Consider the following 25,467-nt stretch of genomic DNA (forward strand, 5'->3'; position numbering starts at 1 on the left):
CATTTTGTTATCGTCTCGTGTGTGAATGCTTCACGTTTTCATAATTCTGCTTTATGCGACTTTGAGCTTTATTCCTTCATCAGACTTCTAGTTATATAAATTCTTGAATATATACTATATTATAAGCATTAGAACTGTCGCGGTGCTTTGTTATCCTTAGCTTTATGGCTAGAGGTAAGGCTTAGGGTAATGGGGTGTTACATTAGTCAAACTCGTTGACCACTAACGACATACGTGGCCTTTAAGTTGATGACGTAGCCATAATGATACCACATGTCGCCAATCAGACTGATAGGTCCCCCAAATTGAATCAGAAAATGACGTCATTTTCTCCATACAACATCAACAAAAGAGGTCATCTCAATCACCCTCCATATCCGTAAACGTAGCAATCGCCATAAGAAAGGGTAAATTTTAATTTTCAAAGTCCGAACTCTTTATCAATGGCTACAAGGGAAAGCACTTCGTCTATGAATCGTCAACGAGGGAGAAGTCAATATAGTGAGGAAATAAGTGTTAGAAATGCTGCTAGTGTGGGTAGAAGTCACAGTAAAAAAGCAGACCACCCAAAGTACGAGTGTGGATCGTATGTCATACTCTCTAGATCTCGTACAATGAAAAATTCGAATAGGTTATTCTTTAGTTGTCCTTACTATAAGGTATTTATCACCATGAGTTAGTTGTAGTTGAGTTTTATTGGACATTAAATTAAAGGAATGATGTCCTTGATTTGTTTACTGTTGTGAGTTTTTTACTTGGTTTGTTGCTATTTTTGACCATTTGGTGGATGCGGTTGAAGATGGTGGTTTAGAAGATAGAGTGAATCAATTAGAGAAATACTTGTAAGTTAGGAACTGATTGAGATGTTAAGACCACATCTTGCTGTTAGTTTTGTGTGTCACTATTTGTTGATTGCTCCTTTCCTTTGTACATATCCTTGGTGGATGTTTTGGATTAGGGGCTCCTTTGCATGTTTGGGCATTGTAATTAGGCTCATCACACTTTTTATATGTTACCCTAAATGTTTTTCTTGCCTTTGTTTTATTTGGTCCATTTTTAACAGGATCACATCTTTTTCTTTTTGTTAGACGTCCAATAGGCCTTTTGATTTTGGGTGGGATTGGAGTTAAGTAATAAATCTTCTTCCAATATATTTCACTCTTCACTGGATTAAGGCAATGGTTATAAGTAGCTCTAAAAAATCCATCTTAAGCCACTAGTGCACATAACCCTCTGTCTATCACCCCTTTTTGAAATTGCCGTCATTGCATGCACACAAGGAGGACCTGCAAGAAAAAGGCAGACAATAATGTACGAATCAAAAAACAAAGTAATGTAGCATAAAATATGGTAATGTACAAAGTGTATTTTTATACCTGTCAATTGCTACATATTGCATGTACATGCGCTAAATGCACCCCAAGTTTTTTATTGTGCATTTGGATCTCAAATACATGATGATCATTGTCTCTAGTCCATTCAACAGTCCAATTTCTTGTTTCCTTTATGATGTCATCTAGTCTTTTTTGTTGAACTGGAGCTAAAGTGCCTATGTATGTACTTAAGACCTTCTTGTGTCTAGCCGTTCTTCTCATGTTATAACAACGCAGCTCCTCTGGTGAATGCTTGGGTATGCCTTGTCAAATTAGACGGTTCGCATGCCACACACTTTTTGGGATGTTGACATGTGCATGAAGTGTCATGTGGTCTTAGGAGCATGGAGAAAATGGCATGAGGTGGTCTCCTTTACTTGGCAATAGGTTCAGTGGGTGTTATTGATATTTTAATTTGTTGCCGATAATAGGAGGAGTATATGAAATATGGAATAATTGTGATAAATTTTGTTATTACCTTTTTTCTGAGACTGGACTATTATGGATGGACCTGTAGTGGGTTGGATCATGCATAAAAGCATTGTTTCATAAGATCAACATTTGTAAGCTGGATTGAAATAATTGAGTGTTGACCCAAAATAAAAAATTTATAAACCTAAAAAAATAGTAAGTGTATTGAAATTACTTATTTCGGGTGTGTAAAATTAATTTTTGAATTGGATTTCTTTGGTTCTATGTTGTTCGAGTTAAACCCTAAAATGGTCCCTAAGATTGGCGTCGTGCACTACCTGAGATTTCAATTGCACCAATTACGTCTTTGAGATTGACAAAAATGCACCACGTTAGTCCCTGACTCATTTTTCATTAACGGCGTGATGACATGGCATGTTAGTGACACGTGTCACTCCATGATTTGGCCACGTGTAACGGTATGATTATGTGTTGACTAGTGACATGTGGCATGCTGACGTGGATGGTTGTGACACGTGTCACAATACTATTTGGCCACGTGTCTGTTTGTGCCACGTGTCGCAATAGTATTCGTCCACGTGTCATCCATTATGTCATCATTGTAGGTGCTCCAAATTAGTCCCTCACTTTGCGTTAAGTGACTCATTTTAGTCCCTGAAATTGAATGCCGTGCACTAAACTAGTCCCTTCACCAATTTTTTCTCATTTTTTTTAAAAATTTAAAATTTTTAATATTTTAGATGCATTAATTTCAATTCTATATTTTCACATATTGTTTAAATACAAGTGCTTTTATAAAAAAAATTAAAATTTTAGTTTTAATTATATAATTTTTTATAATAATTTAACATTGGTAAATTTTGTAATACATTGTTATTATAAAAAAAGAATTATATGATAGATTAGACACATTTTTCATAAAAAAATGTGTTTTTAACAAGAAATCAAGAACTAAAATACTCATTTTTTTCCAGTTCTTATGAAATACACGTTTTCATTGTGTGTAAATGGGCTAGACTGAAGGCACTTCAAGCACCCTCACTACCATCTCCGACCTCTTCAGTCTAGACGAAAAAGGCCGGAGATAGTAGTGGGGGTGTTTGAAATATCTTCACGTCAACTCAAAGACGGCGGTTCAAGGTACCCACAAGAGAAAAAATATTTTATAAAAGACTTGTATTTAAATAACATGTGAAAAAAATAGAATTGAAAATAATGGATTCAAAGATATTGATAATTTTAAATTTATAGGAAAACAAAAGAGAAAAAACTAGCGAAGGGACTAGTTTGGTGCACGACATTCAATTTTAGGGACTAAACTGAGTCACTTAACGTAAAGTGAGGAACTAATTTGGTACATCTACAATCATGACATAATGGATGACACATGGACGAATATTGTTGTGACACGTGACACAAATAGACACGTGGCCAAATAGCATTGTGACACATGGCGTAACCATCCACGTTAGCATGCCACGTGTCACTGGTCAACACATCATCATATCATTACACGTGGCTAAATCATGGAGTGACACTTATCACTAACATGCCGCATCATCAAGCCATGTCATTACGCCGTTAATGGAAAATGAGTCAGGGATTAAATTGGTGTATTTTTGTCAATCTCAGGGACGTAATTAGTGCAATTGGAATCTCAGGGACGATTTTAGTGCACGATGCCAATCTCAGGGACCATTTTAAGGCTTAAATCATGTTGTTCTGTTCACTATTAAGGGTGTATAATAAAATAAAAATAATAATTATGGAAAATAGTTGAAGCCAAAATTGTGTGGTTTTACTGTTTTATTTTTTTGTCTTATTTTTTTTTCATATTATATATTTTTTACTTTAGTGATGCACTATAATCAGTATTTAACATGATCTTTGGTAACCCATTTTAAGAAAATACTTAGTAATGCACTATAGTGAATTTGGGAATATATCATATACGATGGACGAGCATATGAAGCGATTCCTCTTATTTGCAGTTACAAAGGGGAAAAAACCTTGTGTGTACTATAGTTGGGAGGACGCCAAGAGCAAGTTGCCTCGTATACCTTTCCCGAGTTCCACGGATCCAATAGCTACGATCAAACCTTGTTGCATTCAATTCCAAAATGTCAAGCATTCATGCAGAGAATGCAGTGAAGGGTGAGCTGGTTAGACCACCCAGTGAAGGAGGCGTGTCTCTGGGAGGTTGTTGGCGACGTCCAGTTATGTCATGTAAGTCAGTGTCACAGTCTTGTCCAAAATCAATTTTTAGAAGGGTCTTTGGAATTTTCATTTATAGAAAACTTCTCTATGCTTAATTTATCTAAGGTTGGCATTGTGAGGTATGTTCTTCTGTTTGTTTAATTCTTTTTCTATGGTTATGTAGGGCTACCTGTAATTTTTCAAGAGGAGATTAACTAGATTTTGCTATCGTAAATGATATGGAGGATTGGCTTGTAAAAGTTTGCCACGAGAATGGGATACCTGGAGAACTCAGGTTTGTACTTTGGCTTTACGGTGGTTCTTCCGGGTGACCCGTTTAAAGTAGAGTTGGATGCGACTGGTCATTTTCGTCTCAATGAGAAAGTGACACAGGAAGATGCAGCACTGGAGATGCTTGGTTGTGTCTTGGAGATAATCGGTAATAAAATTTACAACTTTAACTATGAAAAAGTGAAGCTTCTTCATGATAGCAACAACGCACTTCGAGAAAGGTTCATTTTTGGGAAGAATTGTATGAAAGGCTTAAAGCTAGTTACCAGAACCTTGCTAATGCCCACATCAGAGGCAATTCTCCTTGAATTATGTTTAATTTTATGATGTTAAGCTGTAGTGATTGATGATGTTAATGTTTGATTAAGTTTGGTTGCCTTAAGTTTTAATGTGATTGTTTGATGAAGTTAATTTCTCGCGAGTTTATTTAGAATGCTTTGCGAATGTTGTTATGGCGAGACTTTACCCTGGTGGGAGATATGTGTGATGCTGTTTTTTCTTCAATCATGTTATATATCGTTGTTAGAATTGTTTAACTGTTTAATTATAATGTTTAGGCTATAGAACGACATTTGATTTCACTTATGTGAATAAAATTGAAGCTGATTATATAGGGTTAGGTGTTTTGTCAGTTGTGTTGATGGAGCTCATTGATCGAGAGATTTTATTTTCAAGGGAATCTCACTAGCAGTAGTCTTTTGGTTTTTTTTTTTTTTTTTTTGAAAAAGCTATCTGCGGTGTCATAGGGCTTAGGCTTTGAAATTAAGAGCCTGACATGTATCGCTGCATCACAGTGATATCATGGTAGAAGTCTTGTCCTAATATTGGGTGGTGTGTTAATGGTGCATTATCGGTTAAATACAAGTAAACCAAGTTTAGTTCCAGGTTCCGTGGACAATAAAATAGATCGACTAATTTGGTTCAGCAAATGATGTAGACCGAAAGAAGACATCTACCATAAGTAGTAGCAGTACAATGCCTAGGTGACTAAAACACACTTTATAGAAGTTAATGGATTAATTATAAAACACTAAATGCCAAAAAAAATAAAAAAACTACTTCTTTAGAATGATTTGTAAGACATAGATTTAGGAGCAAGATCTCATTAATATTGGACACTTTCCATGAGCACGTACTAGTTGAATTTAGGTCTAACATGCCGCGACGCCAAGGACCAATATGGAAATTGCAATCACGAGTAAAGCACGCATTGGAAGCACTAGATTATTAGTGCTGGTGTCTTCATTTGATACTGCTGCAATCCCTTCGAGTTGTGGTTGTATTGAATGGGGCTGATTTGGGAGTAGAGCTGTAGCTGGCGGAGTCAGTTCTGGCGATTTAGAGGACAATGTAGGTGGTTGTTGTCGTTGATGTTGATGTTCTTCATGAACTGTGACTGGTATGAGATGAGCTTCATGGCCAAACATATTATTTGCATTCAAATTGGATATGTAATTGTTCCAAGTCATGATTGCTTGATGTGGGTCTCTATATAAAAAGTATAAACTCCTGCTGAAGCCGTCCACTTGTCGATGACAAGCAGGCTAATTGTTATATATTCCTGGGACTCTACTGCGGAAAACCACGTATGTCTTGGCCTTGGGAAACATCATTGTGGATTGAAGAGAGTTCATTTTGGATATAGAAAGTGAACAAAGGAGGGGCTTTGGGTGGTTTGGGGTGTGTTGTGGATCGACCTTAATATTGGTTAATGGCTTTGGTTAGTTGGAATAATTAATTATCCAATTTAATTGGATTTGTTTGGCCTTACCTATCCTGTACTTTTAATAAACGAGCCAAGGGATAAAGATGGTGTCTGTTGTCTTCTTATGAAACATAGTTACGTCAGTATTTGTTAGAGTTAAATATAACAAATAAAAATAAAAAAGATAGCTTGTAAAAGGTTATTGCCTCAATAGTTTATGCATGTCGTTCTTATCCGTTTATGAGAAACAAGGTGATCAGAATTGAGTCCTATCTTTTGTGGTTGGTATACATATAAATTATTATTCATATTAGGAATTGAATAAATTAAACATCGAGAAATTGCTTTCCAGGAAACTTCCGTCCTAGGGCTGTAGCCTGGGGTTCATAGAGGTTTTTATACATACTTCCGGCTTGGAGGCCGCAACATGTGAGGACAGGGGGTGATCACAGAGGTATGTTAGCCATACATCGGCTAAGGAAAGCTACCCTGTATTGACAGGGAGTGTGAACAGGGGGTATGCCAACTGGAAAGCCATATCTGACCAATAGTGTTGGATTACGTCGGGAGCCGGTCGAAATCGACAGATGAGCTCATTACCTACATTAGGGATAGATATGCATCATAATTATTTCCGCATATTTCCTGTGAACTCTATTTTCTGTGATTGTGTATTTGTTGTGCTTGATTTTCTATGTTTGTTAGTTATTATGCTGTGTTGTGTTTGTTGGTTGTTGCTGTTGACTGAGTACAGTGTTGAAATGGACTTAACTAACTACTCCGACGCTTTCCAGTTCTTACCCCTTTACCTTCCCCTTCGGACGGAGACGGGAGTGATCTTCTTCAAGCATGACCACGGACAGATATGAGGTGCAGCATGTTTTGGACGGCGTTTCCAGCTTAGCATAGACTTTTATGTTTAGTCTCTCACTTTTGGTTAGATCTACCGAGAGATTAGGGATTGTATAGCTTCGCTAGGTTAGTTCGGGTACTAGTTTAGGGGTTTTCTCAATGGACTGGTCAGAGTGTCATATATGTAATATATAATCCTAAGCTATATGAGATGGTACACTGAATGGTTTCATTTTTTATGACTTTTCTGTATATAATGTATATTATTATATTTATTTTTGCTTGTTATGCATTTACTTACTTATTATTGTTGGTATAGGATGAATTTAGTGATACGCACCTTTTGTTTTAAAAAAAAGTATATCGATTACGTGCTAACTCAATTACAGGCTTAATATTAAGTAATAGTTATTTAGGGAACAAGTTAGTAACACTCGGTTTTTAGTGTGATCATCACGTGCTGAAAATTGGGTCATTACACCGTCTAGCCACCAACGTGTCACCATCGTCGTTGCAACTACTCAAAGCCTCCTTCCCCGCTACGGTCGTCTCCGCCGTTGCTTGAAGCCTCCGCAAATCATCTCGTGTCCTCAGTCGTTCCTCCGTCGCACAACCGCTTCTCTGTTCCACTGTCGTCGGTCCTGCCTTTGTTGTCGATCGTTCCTCTGCACTGGCTCTGTTCTAATGCGCTCCAACCCTTCTCTGCTTATTCAAAAGCTTTTTCGCGTCTTGTCATATCTCCAATTTGGCCGTCGTCTCCCCTCCTCCATCCATCTACTAATCGTCCTCGGCTTTCTTGCTCCTTCTCCCTCAATCACTGCTCTGAAATCCTGAATCTCTGTTTGTTCATTATTGTTTTTGTAAGTAATGTCTAGCGGATCTTTGTTTTGAGTTTTCTTAGGTTTTTTTAATCAATATAATTTGGTTTGTTTGTTCATGATCAATGATTTAATTCCAGAATGAGTTTTATTACTAATGATGAGTAATGAACATTATTGAACTGTTCTTGTTATGAGTAATGATTTTCTTAGGTTTTTCTGTTATGAGTAATTTATATAATTTTGTTTTACGGTATTTATGGAACTATTCTTGTTGTTCAGATGTTGTATTTTTTATTTAATTATTCAGTGTTGTGTTTATTGTTGTTGCCAATTGTTGCTTTTGTTCTTGATGGTTCTGATTGTTGATGTTTGTTCACTGCTATTTTTGTTCTTATTGTTCTTGATTGTTGCTATTTTTTTACATTGTTGATTATTTGCTGTGTTACTATTTTTCATGCTATTTTTGCATTCTTATGTTTTGTGCAACTTAATTTTTTGTGCTGCTACTTTTGTATTCTTATCATAGTTCTGAAAACTGAATTAGACTGGTCGGTTCAACTAGATTAACTGGAAATCGGTCACCAGATCGATTTGGTTAGTCTCATAAACCACCTGACAAAAAAGATTAAAGAACAGGTGATTAATTGGTGAACCGCCAAAATCGGCTAATTTTTTAAAGGATTTTCGGTTCGATGAACCCTCTCCAAACGATGTCGTTTTACATTCCTAAAAAAATTTAAAAAAGGAAACCCTGAATTCCCAACGCACCCAAGCCCCACTATTCTCCTCTCTAAAATTGAAGTGAAATTTTGAAATTGAAAGAACAAAGAACTCTAGCCCTCCAGCCCCCAGCCATTACAACCCCCACAGCCTTGCAGTCCCGCTTTGTTGTCATTGCCGAACTCTTCTCTGCTGGGTATAGACATCGCGTGTGAAAGCTCCGTCGCCATTGCAGGAGCTGTGTCGCCGTCATAGGAAGCTCTGTCACCGTCCTTAGAAGCTGTGTCGCTGTCGTAGAAACTCCCTCACCCTCGTGTGGAAGCTCTGTGGCCGTCGTCGTCTCCTCTGTTCGAACTCTCTCTCTTTATTCACCGGTACCGCCGTCTCTTCTGTCGTCGCCACACTCCCCTTGAAGAGTGTTTTCAATCCATATATACGACAACGCAAAAAGCCTTACCTAGCCACCGCACCCATTCACTTGCCAACATCCACAAAGGTAACATACCCCTCTCCGCTGACTCACTCACTCACTCAAATAGAGATCATTTTTTTATGTATTTTTGCTAATTGTGCCCTTTTTTTTTTGTTCTTGTTTTGTTACTATATGTTTGATGTGACTGAAAATAACTTGTTAATCTTCTTGTTATAACATGATTAGGTTGTTCTAATGATTGAATGCTCCTGTGATTAGTTCTATTTTGCACCTTTATCGATTCTAGTTTCATAAAATTCAAAAGTAAGTGATATTTTTGCATCGATGGCTAGGCCTATTTTTTAGAAACAAATATTTGTGAGAGGAAAGTTTTTTTAATTAAATAAATATTTATCATTTTTTTTCTTAAGTCATCTGCATAAAGTCAATACGAAAATAATATTAAAGGTTCCAAAATCCAAACCATTGACATAGTAGAGTAGTATTTTCTTTTCCTTTCTTGTTGGGTTAAGCTTTTCTATTATTATTATTATTATTATTATTATTATTATTATTATTTTGGTTGTATAGTCAGTAGTGATAAATTACATCTATTTTAGATAATCTATTTATGATGGAAATATTGAAACATTTAATGATGATTATGATTTGTGATGAGTTGTGTCTTTGATTAATTGAAAACTTATTTGTTAATATTTTTTTGATAGTAGAACATTATGTTTTTGTCACTGCGTTTTGGTTGTTTTTAGTTATGAATTTTGATATTTAAAATTATTTGTGAACTTCTAATATTAAATTATGGATAATTTATTTTGTGAAATTTTAAATTTATTATATTAAAAATGATTGAATTTATATATTTAAAATTATATATAGGATTTTTAATAATTTTATTTAATATTTAGTTAAATCGGTTGAACCCAGTCGAACCAGTAAATTATTGAACCAATAATCTTATCGATTTATTGATTGGTCCAGTTTTTCGCAACCTTGATTCTTAAGCTTTGTGCAGCTTAATTTGTATTCTCTGTGTTGTGTTTTGATTATTTAATTAAAAAATTACTCCTAACAAAGGTAAAAGAGATTTTGAGAATAATGAATAAATAATCATTTGGGAGTGTGTGATGCAATAAAATAGTTAAAAGTTATTGAATATGGCTTTTTTTCTTTTGATTTTGATGATTAATACTAAATTGAAAAAGTATAGTGAACCAAGAATGAATCTGCAAACTATTGTCTTATTTGTTATTTTTAAATTAAAATTAGGAAGGTATTGATATCAATTAATTAAAAATTTGAAAATTAGGATTGTAACCACCGGAAGTGTTTGCAACGTGAAGCAACAAGAGTCACGCTACCTCTAATCCTCTATTATCTTCTCTGGTCATCAACAGCGTCCTCGAACTTGAGTTCTCACCGAAACGCCTGGCACATCATTTGAAGCACTGTCGTCTTGTCGTCATGTCGTTTCTTTTTCACCACCGTTGTCTTCACCGCCACGCGGAACCCCCTCTCCGTGGAGCTGCCGCTGCTGCGTCGCGTTGTTAGTTGCACTGCTCGGAATGCGTGCAGTGGTTCGCGTCTGCGCTGCTGCCACAACCTCCACCCCGATGATCCTGGGTAGTGTCGGTGCCCTCTGCAACCAATCCTTGTCGCCGCAACGCGTGCTTTGCAAACGCAAATTTTTCCTCTGCAGGACCACCGCGGCACCCTCCTCCTCGCGATCTGCATCGCCATCGTCCACTGCAGCGCGCTCCTTCTATCTCGTTTTCACTTTCTCAATTCGACAAAGACACTTTCACTAAAAGATGCATGCATAAAGAGATATATTTAGGAGACACACCCACAAAAAGACATTTTTAATAAAAAAATATCGCCATAAAAAAAGAAACCAGGTTCAATTAAAAAATTTCTATTTAAAAGTGATAAAATATAATTTTGAATTATGGTAAATTTGAGTAAATAAGGTATTTTTTTTTATAGATTTTATACTCCAATTCAACAAAAGTTGACAAAAATTGATAAACGGAATTATAATAAATTTTAATATTTGTCTTTGATATTTGAATATTTATTTAGTTTATATTTAGATGAGATTATAATACTTTAAGTGATGTAATACTAACCCTGAAATTCAAAGCAGAATCTACTCAATTCAACCTGTAGATGGAGAAGATGTGCTTCAATGGAGTCTCAACAAATCTAAAATGTATGACACGGCCTCAGGTTATAACATTGCTTACCTATTTTTTCACCCTCCATTAGAGCACTGCCCTGACCACATGAAGCAAAAGCATATTTGGCAGCACTTGGGGAAGTTGAAAGTCCCTCCCAGTGTGAAGATGTTCATCTGGAAATGCCTCCATGGTCGAATTCCAGTGCTAGAACTCATCCATCGCAGATTTCCAAGTACAAGTTCACTTTGCCCTTATTGTCACACGCAATCAGAGTCAATCACCCACTGCCTAATTACATGCAACAAAGCCCAAGACATTTGGAGTAGAAGTCAGATTTACCTGCACCTTCCACATCCTACCGGTGACCAGTTCTTTGAATGGTGGCAGGAATTGAAGACAAAGCTTGAGCGGCAACATGATGGAAAGAGGTTGATGGGTCTTGTGGCAAGTATCTGTTGGAACATATGGAAGGCAAGAAACCTTTGGGTCTTTGAGCACACAAACCAAACGCCGGAAGAGACATTTCAAATGTCAGTAAACCTGGCGCAACAATTCATCTCTCTAGACTAAACTCACAGTCTTAGGTTTTTTGTTTTTTTTTCCCCAATTCTCCCTGCTAAGTTTGGTTCAGTTTTATTCACTTTGCCTTTAGTGAGTTTTTTATTTGGGAAAATCCCACTTTCTCTATCTCATGTCCTGCATTTGGACACTTGTACCACTTTTATGATGCAATAAAAGTCTTTGTTAACTTTGAAAAAAAAAAAAAAAAAGTGATGTAATACTAAGGCTAAAATTTTTATATATGAATAATTTTAATGTGAAATACAAAAATATTTGATGATTTTGGTGTTCTACAGGGTTGTGGTAGTAGCACAAAACGTCACTGACGTTTTGCAATAAATTTTTTTTTTAATCATCAAAGAACAAAACTTCACTGACGTTTTGTAATAAAAAATATTATTTTAATTATTAAAACAGAAAACGTCACTGACGTTTTGTTAGAAAAATATTATTTTAATTGAAGAAACACAAAACGTCATTAACGTTTTGTAAATGGCCATAGTTGTGTTTAACACACAATTTGGTTCATGACGAAGGATTTCACCTCTAGTGATACAATATTAAAAAGAAAAAGTTCTAATACTAACCCTAGCCCCAAATTTCTATTTTCCGTGCGAATTCAAACTTCAAATCCTCTGTCGCTGAAGTGAAATCTCAAAGGCTCCCGTGCAAGCTTAGCCGTTGCCGAAGTCATTCCCCCACCATCGCTGAAGGTCTCCCGTCAACCAGCGCCGTCGCCATCCTTTGCTTTCGTCGCGGAAGGTCTTCCATCGCCGTCGCTGATCCTCTCCCGTGGCTATCAAGTCTGATATTCTCCCTACCTCAGAAAAATTCAAAGTACAAATCCTCTGACGCTTGAGGAATTATAGAAACATAGATGGCAGGAAAGCCCATTAATCAGGCTGGTGGAAAGAAAGCTCTTGATGTCTCTGTTGATTCAAGATTGCTGATTCAAGAATAAAACCTGAAGGGTATAATTATTGTTTCACTAGTTTCCAGAATGTTGCATCACAATCTCTATTGGTGTTTAACGTTTGTAGGCTGAACCTTGATGGTGGCATGCAGGTGCAGTTTCCGGAAAGGCCAAGAAATGTGGGGCTGGTGGTGGAAGAAAACCACTTGGTGATCTATCCAATGCAGGAAAGCCCATTAATCAGGCTGGTGGAAAGAAAGCTCTTCATGTCTCTGTTGATTCAAGATTGCTGACTCAAGAACGGAACCTGAAGGGTACTGTTATTGTTCCACTGGTTTCCAGAATATTGTATCACAATCTCTATTGGTGTTTAACGTTTGTAAGCTAATCCTTGATGGTGGCATGCAGGTGCAGTTTCCGGGAAGGCCAAGAAATGTGGAAAGAAAGCCCTTGATGTCTCTATCAATCGGCATTCTGAGAAATCTGTCACCGCTAGAAGGAAGGCCCTTTCTGACATTTCAAACTCCGTGGTTGAGCCGCCTCCTCTTGACTTTGATGTCTTTGAGGAACTAGGAATGCTGCACGATCATTCCAAGTGTATAAAGTATATGTTGTCAAATTTTTCCCCTTTGGGTGAAGCTGAACTGCTTAGTGAGGAGGTTTGATTTTGAAGCCTCATAATTTTTTTCCCTCTACCATATCGTGTTTATCACTAACTATATATACTATCACCATTGCAGTCTGAAAGCCCTCATATAGAAGTAGAGGAGGAGGAGGAGGATTACAACCTACAGGAGGTGACTGAGCCGGAGATTTATATGAGGTGCTATCGGCCTGTTTCTCCAATGAATTCTCCAGAATGCCGCAAAATGTTGCATGAATTGAAAGCACTGTATTCTGAGCGTCCTGATGCAAGACAGTGACAGGAGCAGGAAAGAGCAGTGCTTCTCAGTAGTGGTCACCTTTTGGTTGGAGTGATTATGTTGCTAATGCTGCAAAATGTTGAAATTATATGAATTTAAACATTTGCCTGAGGTGCTCCCTGGGCTTGAGTGTGTCTCTGCTCATCCTGGCTCTCCTGAACGATGCAATACCTCCAAAATGCAGCACAATTCTCTGAAGGACTAGGAATTAAGATTCAACTCACTCACGCTCACACTCACACTACAGTAGCCAATAATGAATACTGTGCTTTCTCTTTGGACTTTGGTCTTCTGTTTTCTTTTGGTCTTTCTTTATTGTTAACTATGGTTAACACTAATCACCTATTCTATAAAAATTAATTAAAACACTAACTATGGCTTTACAGACTATGGTTATCAATAAACTACCGTTTTTATTCGGTGCTTATTTTTTTATAGTGGTTTAAATTAAAGTTGCATGAGTGCATGTGTTGCTACGTGTTCTTTATTATTTTCCAAAACCAGTGTGTTGATTTGCGATTTTAATAGTAGGTCTAGGGATGGCAATACCACCTGAACTCACGGGTATCTACCCCGCTCCTATCCGATTATCCGCCCTGCATCAGAGCGGGTTTTTAGCGGGATGGATTTTTAGGAGGGGCGGGACGGAGTTGGGTTTAGGTAATACCCGTCCCTACCTGTCCCGCTATATAAATAATATATATAATTTTAATATATAATATGTATAATATATGTAAAATAATTAGTAAATGATTAATAATATTGTATCATATTTAAATTTTTACTTTAATTTATGTTATGTATGTAATGATGGTTATATACATTTTGAAATTTAATTTAATTTATTGGATTTTAATAATTATAGGAGCGAGTACTCGCAGGAGCGGGTTAAGATTCAATGTTTTACTACCCGCAGGTAGAAGAGGGACGGATTCTATACAGATTGTTGTACAGTAGGGTGGGATCGGATAAAACAAAAATCCGCCTCCACCCACCCCATTGCTACCCCTGAGTAGATCAGATGTCAAGAGGCCTTTGGCTGGCTTTTCAAATCAATAAGGTTGATGGATGGGATGAGATAGATGCAGATAAATTATTGGCTATAGGGCAATTACTATTTACTAGTATCTTAGCATGGGATACGTAAAATTTTAAAATGCGATTATGTCAATCAATAGTGTCAAACCACGCTAATAAGGCACACCATATTTTACAGTGTTGGACACTTGAATTGTTGTCAATAAACTCATCCAATCTTACTACAAATGCAAGGCACAGAACATGATGACAAGACATATATAACATGGACACTTATATTAGACTTTTTAATTTTAATAAATATAAATTAATTTTAAAAAAAATTTATTTTTAGTGTTTTCAAAAGTACTCGAATGATTTAAAAATTGTTATTATCTTCTTGATTTATCAAAAATAAAATGAGAAGTTTGTGATTTTTAAAAGTATTTAAAAGTACAAATACCTGTTTCAATCAATCAATCAATTTGGTAAAACTATTTATTTATTTATTTTTATTTTAATGCTTGTAATAAATTTTTCTACAACTTCACCATTATCCTTGACTTCTTAACCTTTTCTCTAAAGAAAAATTTTCCCCTAATATCCTTAATATCATTATCGTTATTTAGCAGTCGAGGCATATATAGTATGTTAATGTCATACATCTACCTATATACGGTTCAAATATAATAAATTTGTTAAATGATTTCACTTTAATAATTGTTGATGACTTGGCTCAACTACAATAAATAGAGAATTTATTTATATTTTTTTTTGGAGAAGAAAACAGAGATAAAGTAAAAATAATAAGAAAAGTGAAATTGTACTTCACTATCACCAACAGCTTAGAGGCTTACACATATGCACACCCCCATCTCATAATTAATTGCTCTATTTATGATTGATTTTAATTTCTCTACTAAAATCAATTTGCTGGCATGCCACTAGATTATAGCTACTCCACTACTCTACTTCACTATCACAATTCACAAGCACTATATTAGCCAAACCACTTTGGTTAATTTCTCTACTCTTCTCATCATATATACCTTATGCTTCTCTCTCTCTCTCTCTCTCTCTCTCTCTCTCTCTCTCTCTCTCGTTTTTGAACAATGAGGGTCCGAAAAGTGACTTGAACACATGACCTAAGAAGAGTGCAAGACTATACTAAGTTACTAACAAACTGAGATGGCCACAAATAAGTCTGGGTAAATAACATTGTTCATTGTAGTAACAAAATATTAACAGCAGTCAGAGTCTCTATTGTAAAACAAAGTATATTTTATTAACATATGATTAGCATTTCCACTAGACTGAAGGTTGGTTGAATTTTAGCAATCAATGGAAATGTTGCATGTGGAAGACAAGATGGATAAGAGGTGATTGCCAACTATGATTCCCTCAACGGGTCACTACCATCGAACTGGCAGCACTTCTACGTACACAAAAGTTCCAACAAGTTAGGCCAATCTTGGTGTTAGTATCAGTGAAAATTAGCTCAATCATTTCAGAGGATGGCTCTTTACATTCCAAAAACAAAGCAATTTGAGTAGCAGGGAAGCAACAACACACTATCTTCCACAGCAATAGGTTGCCTGAAAGGATTTACCTGAACCTACAAGGAGAATTCACAATAATTCATTAGAAGACAGGGTGACAGAGAGAGAGAGAGAGAGAGAGAGAGAGAGAGAGAGACCAATTACAAGCAGAAAAAGAACTAATAAAAGCTTACAGGCAGTCTAAAAGAGCGACTAATTACATTCTCAATGCAACTTGCTGCAAGATGACAAGCTTCCTCACAATAATCAGTAAAAACGGCTGGGACATCTAGTTTTTCAATTAACTCCTGTTATTTTGACACCAAAATAGAAAAGGAGTAACATAAAACGCACTTCGAATATACCCTAATTGTTGTTTGTTTAAGTACAATAATAAAGAGGAAGGTAGAACCTATAACTAACACCAAAATAAAGGATAAGAACATGGTAATGACATACAATACTAGGTAACCAACTTGGATAGGCAGCAATGCCACCATTTGGAGCAATCACTAGATGAGGGGAGGAATCCTGCAAGTATAATGTTAATTAAGAGGAATTTATTGTGTTCAAGTACAGCAACATATTCGAATTCAGGAACAAGCATTTCTCAATATTAGTTTTATATTGGTTCTTATCTAATATTAAATTAGATACCTTAACAATATCTCTATATCGGTCGTGATAGAGTCCATGCCACAGCTGCAGTGTTACTGCCGAAGTAATGCCACTCTGTGTTGATAAAATGGCATTTTCACTCGCTGATTTGCAGGTACTCTGGTCTTCATTGGAAGAAGCATATCTGGAAATGCTGATCTTCTCACCATCCCTGTTAACACGGAGGGATGAAGGACAAATAGTTAGAGCAAGTAGTGTCGAGTATCAGCTCATAGAACATTTATTTACTGATTACAGCAATGCATCAGACCTTTGTGGAGGAATTGCAGGTCCAACAAGTTCAATATGAATATGTACGCCGGGGAAGAGTGCCTGTAGTTCTCCAAATACATCTAGTTGTAGCAATTCTTTCTCAGGTCCTTCCATTAAAAAAAAAAATGATCATTAATGCTTGAATATGTAGTGTAAAAAAGAATTCATATTTAAATTTGAATGCTTCAAAAGAACGGGGAGTTTTTAAGAAATTATATACCAAGGTAATGTAGGTACAACTTATCACAGACTTCAGGATTCAGGGTTCCAATTCCAACTAGTTGAGCAGCATGATATATTGTAAGTGGCTGAAACAGGCAAAGCATACAATTTAAAAAATAAAAAATAAAAGAAGTTATCAAAGATATTGTGGGTTATATCCTTCTTACACCTCTAATTTTATCAGAGGAGGAAACTTTCAATGGTGGTTTCTGCTCTATTAAGTAGTCAACAGAAAACAAATACATTCCGCAAGTTCCAGTTTATAATTTGCAAGGTGAAATTAGAAATTCTTTTCTTTTTTAAATATTTTCAAACACTAGTGGGAAAATTGTTTTAAAGGCCCTGCACATTCCATCTAACATTAACTACATCAAAAGATTAGGTCCATTCCCCTTCTTGTACTTCTTTAGTTACAAACAAACTAAAAAAGCCTAATTGTTACATAATCATACCCAGTGAAATGGGATAGACACTTTTGAGAAAGAAAAAAAGAAAGAAAAGGGGCTACACAATCATACCCAGTGAAGCAGCAGAGCAGCAGGCGAGTCCAGTGGAATGCACCTCCAATTATAGTAGTCACTCCAACTATGCAACTGCACCGGAATTTGAGATTCGGGTGCTAAACATTTATATATTGGATTTTATTTTCTTTTCAATTTAATACATATGAGGAACTTGGAATGGAGAAACAAGCTTCAATTGTATTACCATAACAAGGATACAAATTTCTTGGAAGATCCCAACTGTTGTTTAACCTGCCAAAACTAAACTCCTTAGACCAAAGCTTGTTCTAAGCCAAGTAAATACACCATAAAATGTCTGAACTTTCTATTTTGTAATGATTAGGGCAAACATAATTTTGATTAACAAAAAGTTTCAGAATATGAAGCTTGAAGGAAACAAGAGAACCGTAAACAATCAAATGAAGCAGACGATTCGCCACAACGGCATTCGATCATCCACATCCCCTTTTGATGGATTCCCCTCTTGCTCAAGAAAGAACACCTAGTTTCCTGCTTCAAACAAATCTGTTGAAAAAGCTAAATTAGCATAAAAAAAACATATATGAACACTTTACGGTAACAATGTTTTCTTTGAAGGTTGTTAGAATCAGAAATCACCTGAACTGTAGCTTCTTGAGAGAAAGTGAAAGGAAAATCATTGAGTAAATGCACACTCTCCATCTGTTGCTCTAACCTATCACACTCATGTTTGTGGCTACTCCAGTGTTCAATCTAGGGTTCAAAGAAAAAACGGAGAGATATGAAGAAATTTGTGAAACGCAGAACTATTCAGCGAGCGAAAATATGTTCAAAACTGCGGATCAGAAATTGAGATAGAGAGAGGGACCTGATGAGAGAGAGAGCAATAAGCGACGGCTCCGCAGCGAGCGCAGGGCCTGGTGGCGGCGCCGGTGCAGCGCGTTCTTCCGCTGCCCTTCGCGGCGCACTCCATCTTCTCCTCCGACGTTTCTCTCTGCAATCGGTGCTCATGTGCATGGCGTGTGTGGCCCAGCCCAAGTCTCCAAGCCCACTAGGGCCCATTTCTATGTTATCTTGGACCAAGATTGATTAGTTGAGCAAAGTCCATTATCATTTTCAATAAACGGATTTTTAGTGATAAGATAAAAACAAAATAAAAAAACAACTTGAACGGATTACTTGATTAGTCCACTTATTCCGCAACCTCTTAATTGAGTATGAGAAGATTATGCCATTTGAGTTATAACTCATTGGTGATACCTCTTAATTGAGTATGAGAAGATTATGCCATTTGAGTTATAACTCATTGGTGATTAGTCCACTTATTTATTTTTTTTTATCAAAGATAGGAGACTCGAACCCGTAACCTCTTAGTTGAGTATGGGGAGACTATGTCATTTGAGCTATTACTCAGACTAAAAACTTGAAAAGATAGGAGACTCGAACCCGTAACCTCTTAGTTGAGTATGGAGAGACTATGCCATTTGAGCTATTACTCAGACTAAAAACTTGAAAAGATAGGAGACTCGAACCCGCCCTCTTAATTGAGTATGGGGAGTCTATGCCATTTGAGCTATTATTCATTGGCTTAAAATTTGGAAAGATAGAAGACTCGAACCCGCAACCTCTTAATTGAGTATGGGGAGTCTATGCCATTTGAGCTATTACTCATTGGCAAAAATTTGGAAAGATAGGAGACTCGAACCCGCAACCTCTTAATTGAGTATGGGGAGTCTATGCCATTTGAGCTATTACTCATTGGCTAAAAATTTGGAAAGATAGGAGACTCGAACCCGCAACCTCTTAATTGAGTATGGGAAGTCTATGCCATTTGAGCTATTACTCATTGGCAAAATTTGGAAAGATAGGAGACTCGAACCCGCAACCTCTTAATTGAGTATGGGGAGTCTATGCCATTTGAGCTATTACTCATTGGCTTAAAATTTGGAAAGATAGGAGACTCGAACCCGCAACCTCTTAATTGAGTATGGGGAGTCTATGCCATTTGAGCTATTATTCATTGGCCAAAATTTGGAAAGATAGGAGACTCGAACCCGCAACCTCTTAATTGAGTATGGAGAATCTATGCCATTTGAGCTATTACTCATTGGCAAAAATTTGGAAAGATAGAAGACTCGAACCCGCAACCTCTTAATTGAGTATGAGGAGTCTATGCCATTTGAGCTAGTCTATGCCATTTGAGCTATTACTCATTGGCAAAAATTTGGAAAGATAGGAGTTGAGTATGGGGAGTCTATGCCAGACTCAAACCCGCAACCTCTTAATTGAATATGGGGAGTCTATGCCATTTGAGCTATTACTCATTGGCTGATTAGTCCACTTATTCACTTAAACAAATGTTTGAGTTTAAATACTATTTTTGAATTATATGTAATAACTTATTAATTAGTGACCAATTCTTAAATAAAATATATTATAAAAAATTTGTTTTCTTTTATTTAAAAGAGTAAAAGATCTATTTAAAGTTCAAACCAATGAATTTGGATCTTATTTTTATCCATAAAATTTTAAATGACATCCTACTCACCAGAAGTCAAAAAGGGAGCCATTCAAATAAAAATATTTAAAATATTTTTTTAAAGATATTTTTTAATAATTAAAATTTAATATATATAATTGATTAAATCGTGTTATTTTTGTTAAAATTAGATCAGATAAATTGATTTGGCCAAAAAATCAGTGAATTACTCCTTAAACCAATCTAAATTAATCTTTTTTATAAAAATGACTACAATATCTCTATTATAAAAAATGACTAAAATACTCTTATTCTTATTATTATTATATATAAATTTTGAAAACTCTAAATCCTAATCTTTCTCTTCTCTTTGTGCTGTCATAGAGTTAAGATTTAGCATTTTCAAAATTTAATATATATATATATATATATATATATAATAGAAGTATTCTATAATAAGATTATTGTAACCATTTTAAAAAATAATTTAGACTAGTTTAAAATTTAATTTACCAATTTTTCAGCCAAATCAATTTATCTTTAATTTTAATAAAAATAACATAATTTAATCAATTATATATATTAAATTTTAATTATTAAAAAATATTTTAAAAAAAGATATTTTAAGTGTCTTTATTTGAGTACTCGTAACCATTTAAGCATCAAAATCGTTGAGTTAACCAATGTTAGTAAACATCTGGGTTAACATAAATTATAACTCAAAATTCTTAACAGTAATATTACCAAAAATTTTGTTCCAAATACGATGAATGTGAAAAACTATCAAAGAAATTTATCAAACATTTTTTTCTATAAAATATACCAACCATATTATGTATACACCAAATAAAATGGGTAGGATGTCATTCGGTTGAAGCAACTTACTATAATGGAAATTACTAATAAGAGCACCATGCCTCGCAAGCTCGCCCGAGCACATGTCTGCATATCCTGAAACTAGACTGAAGCGAACCAAAAAAAATATTTAAACCATTTCGTTCCTCCTTGAAGGCCAAAAATTAATAAATAAATAAATAGAGGTTTATATCATTAACCGGCCCTAAAATAAAAAGAATAGAGGTTTTCTTATGTACATATATCTTTGTTTTGTTTCAACTAAGTTCGTCATAAATGGATACTCTTAATTATTAAAAAAAAATGAGAGTGTAAGGTGTGATCTTTAATTATTTATTATTCTCTTTTTTATATTTATTTTTGGTCGTATTTATAAAACTAATGATAAGAGATCATATTTTACGCCTTCAATTGTTAAAAAGAATTGAGAGAATCCATTCAGAGTTCCTGGCCGCCCTTATCATAACTTTATTAAACAGAATACTTTAAACCATTCCATTTTACGAAAGTTCATTTAGTGGTCCATTTATATTCCTAATCCTAGTAAACATTGGGCGTTTCTGTTTTAATATAGGAAAAGTATAGGTAGATAATAAAAATATTAAATAATATGAATAATAGATATATCAGATGTTTATTTTATTAAGTGTACGGATGATTATTTTAATATTAAGATTTAGATGATTAATTTAGAGGTGTAGTATGTTTTTATTTGATTGGTGATTGTTTATATTGTTCAAAATGTTCATTGTTTACCTAACACTCCCCTTTAATATATTATAGCATATCCTTGAATTCCCACCTTCTATGTCCCGTATCTCTTTTTTGCTGTTTGAAAAGATGAAACGATGCACCAACTTTTTTTCCGTTTCTTTATTTCTTGTTCTTTTCTTACTCTGATTTTACGTTCCAAACAAAATAAAATGCTTTGATTACCTGTTTGGTAAAGTGAGATCCAAAGTTCATAATGCTATAGTGCAAGCAAATAATAAAAAGATACCCCATATATATCACACTCAATATATTGAGGGGGAAATAAAGGAGATGCCAAATCTTGAATGAACAAATAAAAAAAATAAACTATTCGGTGGAAATTCTTTTGTTTTTCCCCCTCCCTTTAGACCACTTTACAAAAGGTAATAGTGTTGCTAATTGTTATTATATTTATATATAGCATATAAGAGTCCATGCATGATTCTATTGAATATTTGAACGTAGAAATTATTGATCGGGTCTAATCCAAATAGTAGGTTCGGTTGGTCGGGCATAATATGTATTCAATTAATGTAGTATAGCATACATATAGGTTGTCGAGGAGTTATGATACCTATATATTAGCTAATTTACTGCCAAACATAATTGAGATAGTTAACAATGAACAACTTCAAATTTTATAAAAGCTTGAGTTTGATTCTTGTGATTGATATGTGAAAGACATTATTTTTGCAATGATAATGTATATATTTATATAAGCATTAAAATTTTTATAAATATGTATATCTTAAACCTAAAGTTAGATAGAAACATGTGTATTTATCTAATTGTTTAGATTTTTTTCAATGATTCAACAGATTAATCATTGATTAGTAAATATTTAAGTTGATCTCAAAAATATTTAAAATCAAATATTTTGATCTTTAAAATTCTTTGTTATTCTAGAAGCCTTTGAGATAGGTTGATTCATTCGTAAAATAATTAATTTATCTTATAATGATATTTTTTGAAGACCTAATAATTTGACTCATAATAAAATCTTTAAGAGTTATTTCTCCAACATATATATTAAAAATTTTATTAAAAGCAACCAAAAAAAAAAAATAATATGCCTGATCAAAGTAATTCTTAGAGACTTTTAGAATAATAAAAATTTATTAAAAAACCAAAGTATCTAATTTAAAATTCATAGAAAGCTAATTTGGATTTTACTCTTCATCTTTCAAGAAGCTAAAGATAATTTCATGATATTGTAGGTACAAGTTGTATTTACTCATATGTGTAAATTATGTGTTTTATGTGTATAAATTTCTGTAAATATGAATATAAATTATTACTGCCAACTATTAGTAGTCCAAAGCAAAATTATTTACTTTATATTACATGTAACATTGTTGGTTGAATATTGCTTAGGCTTCTATTTTAAAAGAGGCATTTACATGAAAGCATGCTAGATACAAAAATAATTTAACAACAGAACTTTTTTCGGAAAAAAAAAAAAAATAGAGATGAAGACAAATTATTGATTAAATATTTATTGGAAAAGTAATAATTTCCAAATATTTTCGATGTAAAAACCATTCATGTACGTGAATAAAAATAGCCAATTAAATTTCCTAACCTTAGCACTCATCAACAACAGCCCCATGTTCCAAAATTAAGTTCCTAAAGGACAAAAGCAGATGAACTTGACCTATTCAACAGTGTAGTGTACAGTACAGTAGTGTAGTAGTGTTGCATGTCCCACAACAATGGATGGATGCAAATAAAGTAAGAAGAGATCGACAAGGGTATAAATTTCTGTGGGCACAATCCTCTCAGATTCTATTTCGACTAATATAGACTGGACCAAACAATTCATATATACAAGAGTAAATTTTATTGTTAATAATAAATAATAAATTTTTAATTTGTTTAAGTCTCTACATTTCTGTTTTCGTAGAAAAGAAAGCGGTAATATGAAGAGTAACACAAAATTCATGCATGAAGTCTTTCGTAATGTATAATAATACATTTGAAAGTGATTTTGGTTAATATCACTTAAACGATATTCATTCCCTATTATAATCACGTTTTAGGTAAAAATTTTAAAACATAAATTATATCTTGACATTAACTCACTTTCATCAAAATAAATTTTATACAATCAAGTTAACATAAACTTTAACCCAGTCCTTACACACTCTTATCCAAACAAAGACTAAGAGTAATAGCGTGTCTTAAAAGCACACTAAATAAGTTGTGGAAAGGTAGTTTATTGTGTAGGTTTTCAAACGGTAATGCTAGAGAAATAATAAAAAATTAATTTAAATATTTTAAATTTATTTTATTTAATATTTATTTGTACTAATTTTTTATTATCTTTTAAATATTATTGGTTTTCAAATTTCAACATATCTAGTTATGTCTACCACAGGAGTAGTACTATTTGTGTAGGTTTCCAATAATTAGATTAGTACACAGGTCCTGCAAGGCTGGACTACTCCTGGTCCATTTTCGGTGTGAATTAAACTCTGAAAGATCCAAATCCCCAAAAAAAAAAAAAAAAACTCTGAAAGATATTTTTGGTGTTTATAAACTTTAATTTCAATCCAAAACAGGGCTCACTTATATCAAAATTTTACAATTTGTTTTACTGATTTTTCTGATTTCTTGCAAAATACAGTTTTGACTGTTATTTAAGGTTTAAGATTTAAATTTTGAAATTAGAATCAATTCTTTTTATGAGTATTAGTTAACGAAGTGTATTAAAGACAGATACAGAATAAAGTAGAATAAAAAAAAAAAGTTTTGCAATCATCATATCAGCATGTAAATAAATATTACACTGGTACACCAAATTATAACGAATAACATTTTATAAAATTTCAAAGTATTTGTTTGTAGCCTAAATCTTTACAAAATTGCAGACTTAAAATCCAGACATCGGATAACAAAGTGCCAAAAGAAAAAGTTGATATAACTATTATAAATCGGTTACACATTATAATTCAGTTTTATACGTTATAAATCGGCCATTAATATCAATATCACATAAAATATTCTATATATTTTTATTTGTTATTATTAGCGTGATTTTAATTGATAACAGCTAATGATATATACTCCAATTATAAAAAAGAGTAAGCCTAAAAGAAAAAGGTAAGACATTGGTCTAAGATTATTTTTTTGAAAAGAGTTCATTGTTCACATACTAAGTTGAGTGTCGGAATGCCTTTTGTAGTCTTCTTGTTCTTTTTGTAACCGATATATAACTCATCCCATTTGAAGGCAAGAAGACGGTCACTTAAGGACGAGCTATATCAAAGTTAGGTCACACAAGAACAATTGGCGTCTACCGTGGGGCCGAGGATTTAAACTTCCTTTGAGCTCCAAAATTTTAGCGTGTAACCATGGCTGATCAACTTCCTCCAACACCATCTGAACTTCTTAGGATGGTAATAGAATTACAATAGATTAATCAACGCATGGTAGAAGAAAATTAAAGAGTGGCAACTAGATAGCCAAGCTTACCAATGCTCGAATAACTCACAACAATAATAATCAAGAAAAGGAGGAACAACCAAATGAAGAAAAAGAAGTTGAACCTGATCCAACCCATGTTTCTGAAACTCAGGAGCAGGGGGAGATCAGCCAGCAAATCAAGCAGACTTAGTAAATGTAGCTAGACCATTTACTGCAGATGTCATAAATTTTCAATTGCCTAGAAATTTTGCTTTACCAATGACATTAACCCCTTATGATGGTTTCGGCGATCCAAAAAAGCACATTAAAAGATTTCATTCCACGATGCTAGTGAATGGTGCTTCTGATCCTATTTTATGTCGTTGTTT

The 25,467-nt window shown here is 34.4% G+C and overlaps 1 protein-coding gene and 1 long non-coding RNA gene across 9 annotated transcripts; one reads left to right on the plus strand and one right to left on the minus strand.

Moving 5' to 3' along the window:
- The first annotated feature begins 12,157 nt into the window (after positions 1 to 12,157).
- Positions 12,158 to 13,844, plus strand: LOC112750101 (uncharacterized). Its single transcript, XR_003175365.3, has 4 exons — positions 12,158 to 12,532; positions 12,627 to 12,788; positions 12,883 to 13,133; positions 13,215 to 13,844. It is a non-coding gene; the product is annotated as an uncharacterized lncRNA (long non-coding RNA).
- A 1,759-nt stretch (positions 13,845 to 15,603) lies between these two features.
- Positions 15,604 to 18,627, minus strand: LOC112750102 (uncharacterized). Of its 8 annotated transcripts, none has more exons than XM_025798649.3 (12): positions 18,455 to 18,627; positions 18,226 to 18,339; positions 18,014 to 18,132; positions 17,813 to 17,859; positions 17,623 to 17,723; positions 17,103 to 17,190; positions 16,881 to 16,989; positions 16,610 to 16,781; positions 16,412 to 16,483; positions 16,174 to 16,260; positions 15,941 to 16,029; positions 15,604 to 15,849 (listed from the first exon to the last, which is right to left on the minus strand). In XM_025798649.3, exons 1-12 carry the CDS (start codon positions 18,557 to 18,559, stop codon positions 15,816 to 15,818), a joined length of 1,137 nt encoding a protein of 378 aa, XP_025654434.1. In that variant the 5' UTR covers positions 18,560 to 18,627; the 3' UTR covers positions 15,604 to 15,815. The 8 variants fall into 8 exon arrangements, 7 of the variants coding, with proteins under 7 accessions (XP_025654434.1, XP_025654431.1, XP_029149185.1 ...); XM_025798646.3 differs by having other exon boundaries at positions 16,147 to 16,260; XR_011873354.1 differs by having other exon boundaries at positions 15,819 to 15,849; positions 16,147 to 16,241.
- Positions 18,628 to 25,467: the final 6,840 nt, after the last annotated feature.

Source organism: Arachis hypogaea, chromosome 15 (genome assembly GCF_003086295.3).
Source record: "Arachis hypogaea cultivar Tifrunner chromosome 15, arahy.Tifrunner.gnm2.J5K5, whole genome shotgun sequence".
Taxonomy (NCBI): Eukaryota; Viridiplantae; Streptophyta; class Magnoliopsida; order Fabales; family Fabaceae; genus Arachis; species Arachis hypogaea.

What these genes read in the sequence shown, in the direction of transcription:
- LOC112750102 (XM_025798646.3), bottom strand. Translation starts at nt 18,559, where the DNA reads ATGGAGTGCGCCGCGAAGGGCAGCGGAAGAACGCGCTGCACCGGCGCC. An exon ending in AAATTTGTATCCTTGTTATG is followed by an intron (nt 17,724 to 17,812) that starts GTAATACAATTG and finishes ATAAATGTTTAG; the next exon opens with CACCCGAATCTCAAATTCCG. An exon ending in CAAGTTGGTTACCTAGTATT is followed by an intron (nt 16,261 to 16,411) that starts GTATGTCATTAC and finishes TCAAAATAACAG; the next exon opens with GAGTTAATTGAAAAACTAGA.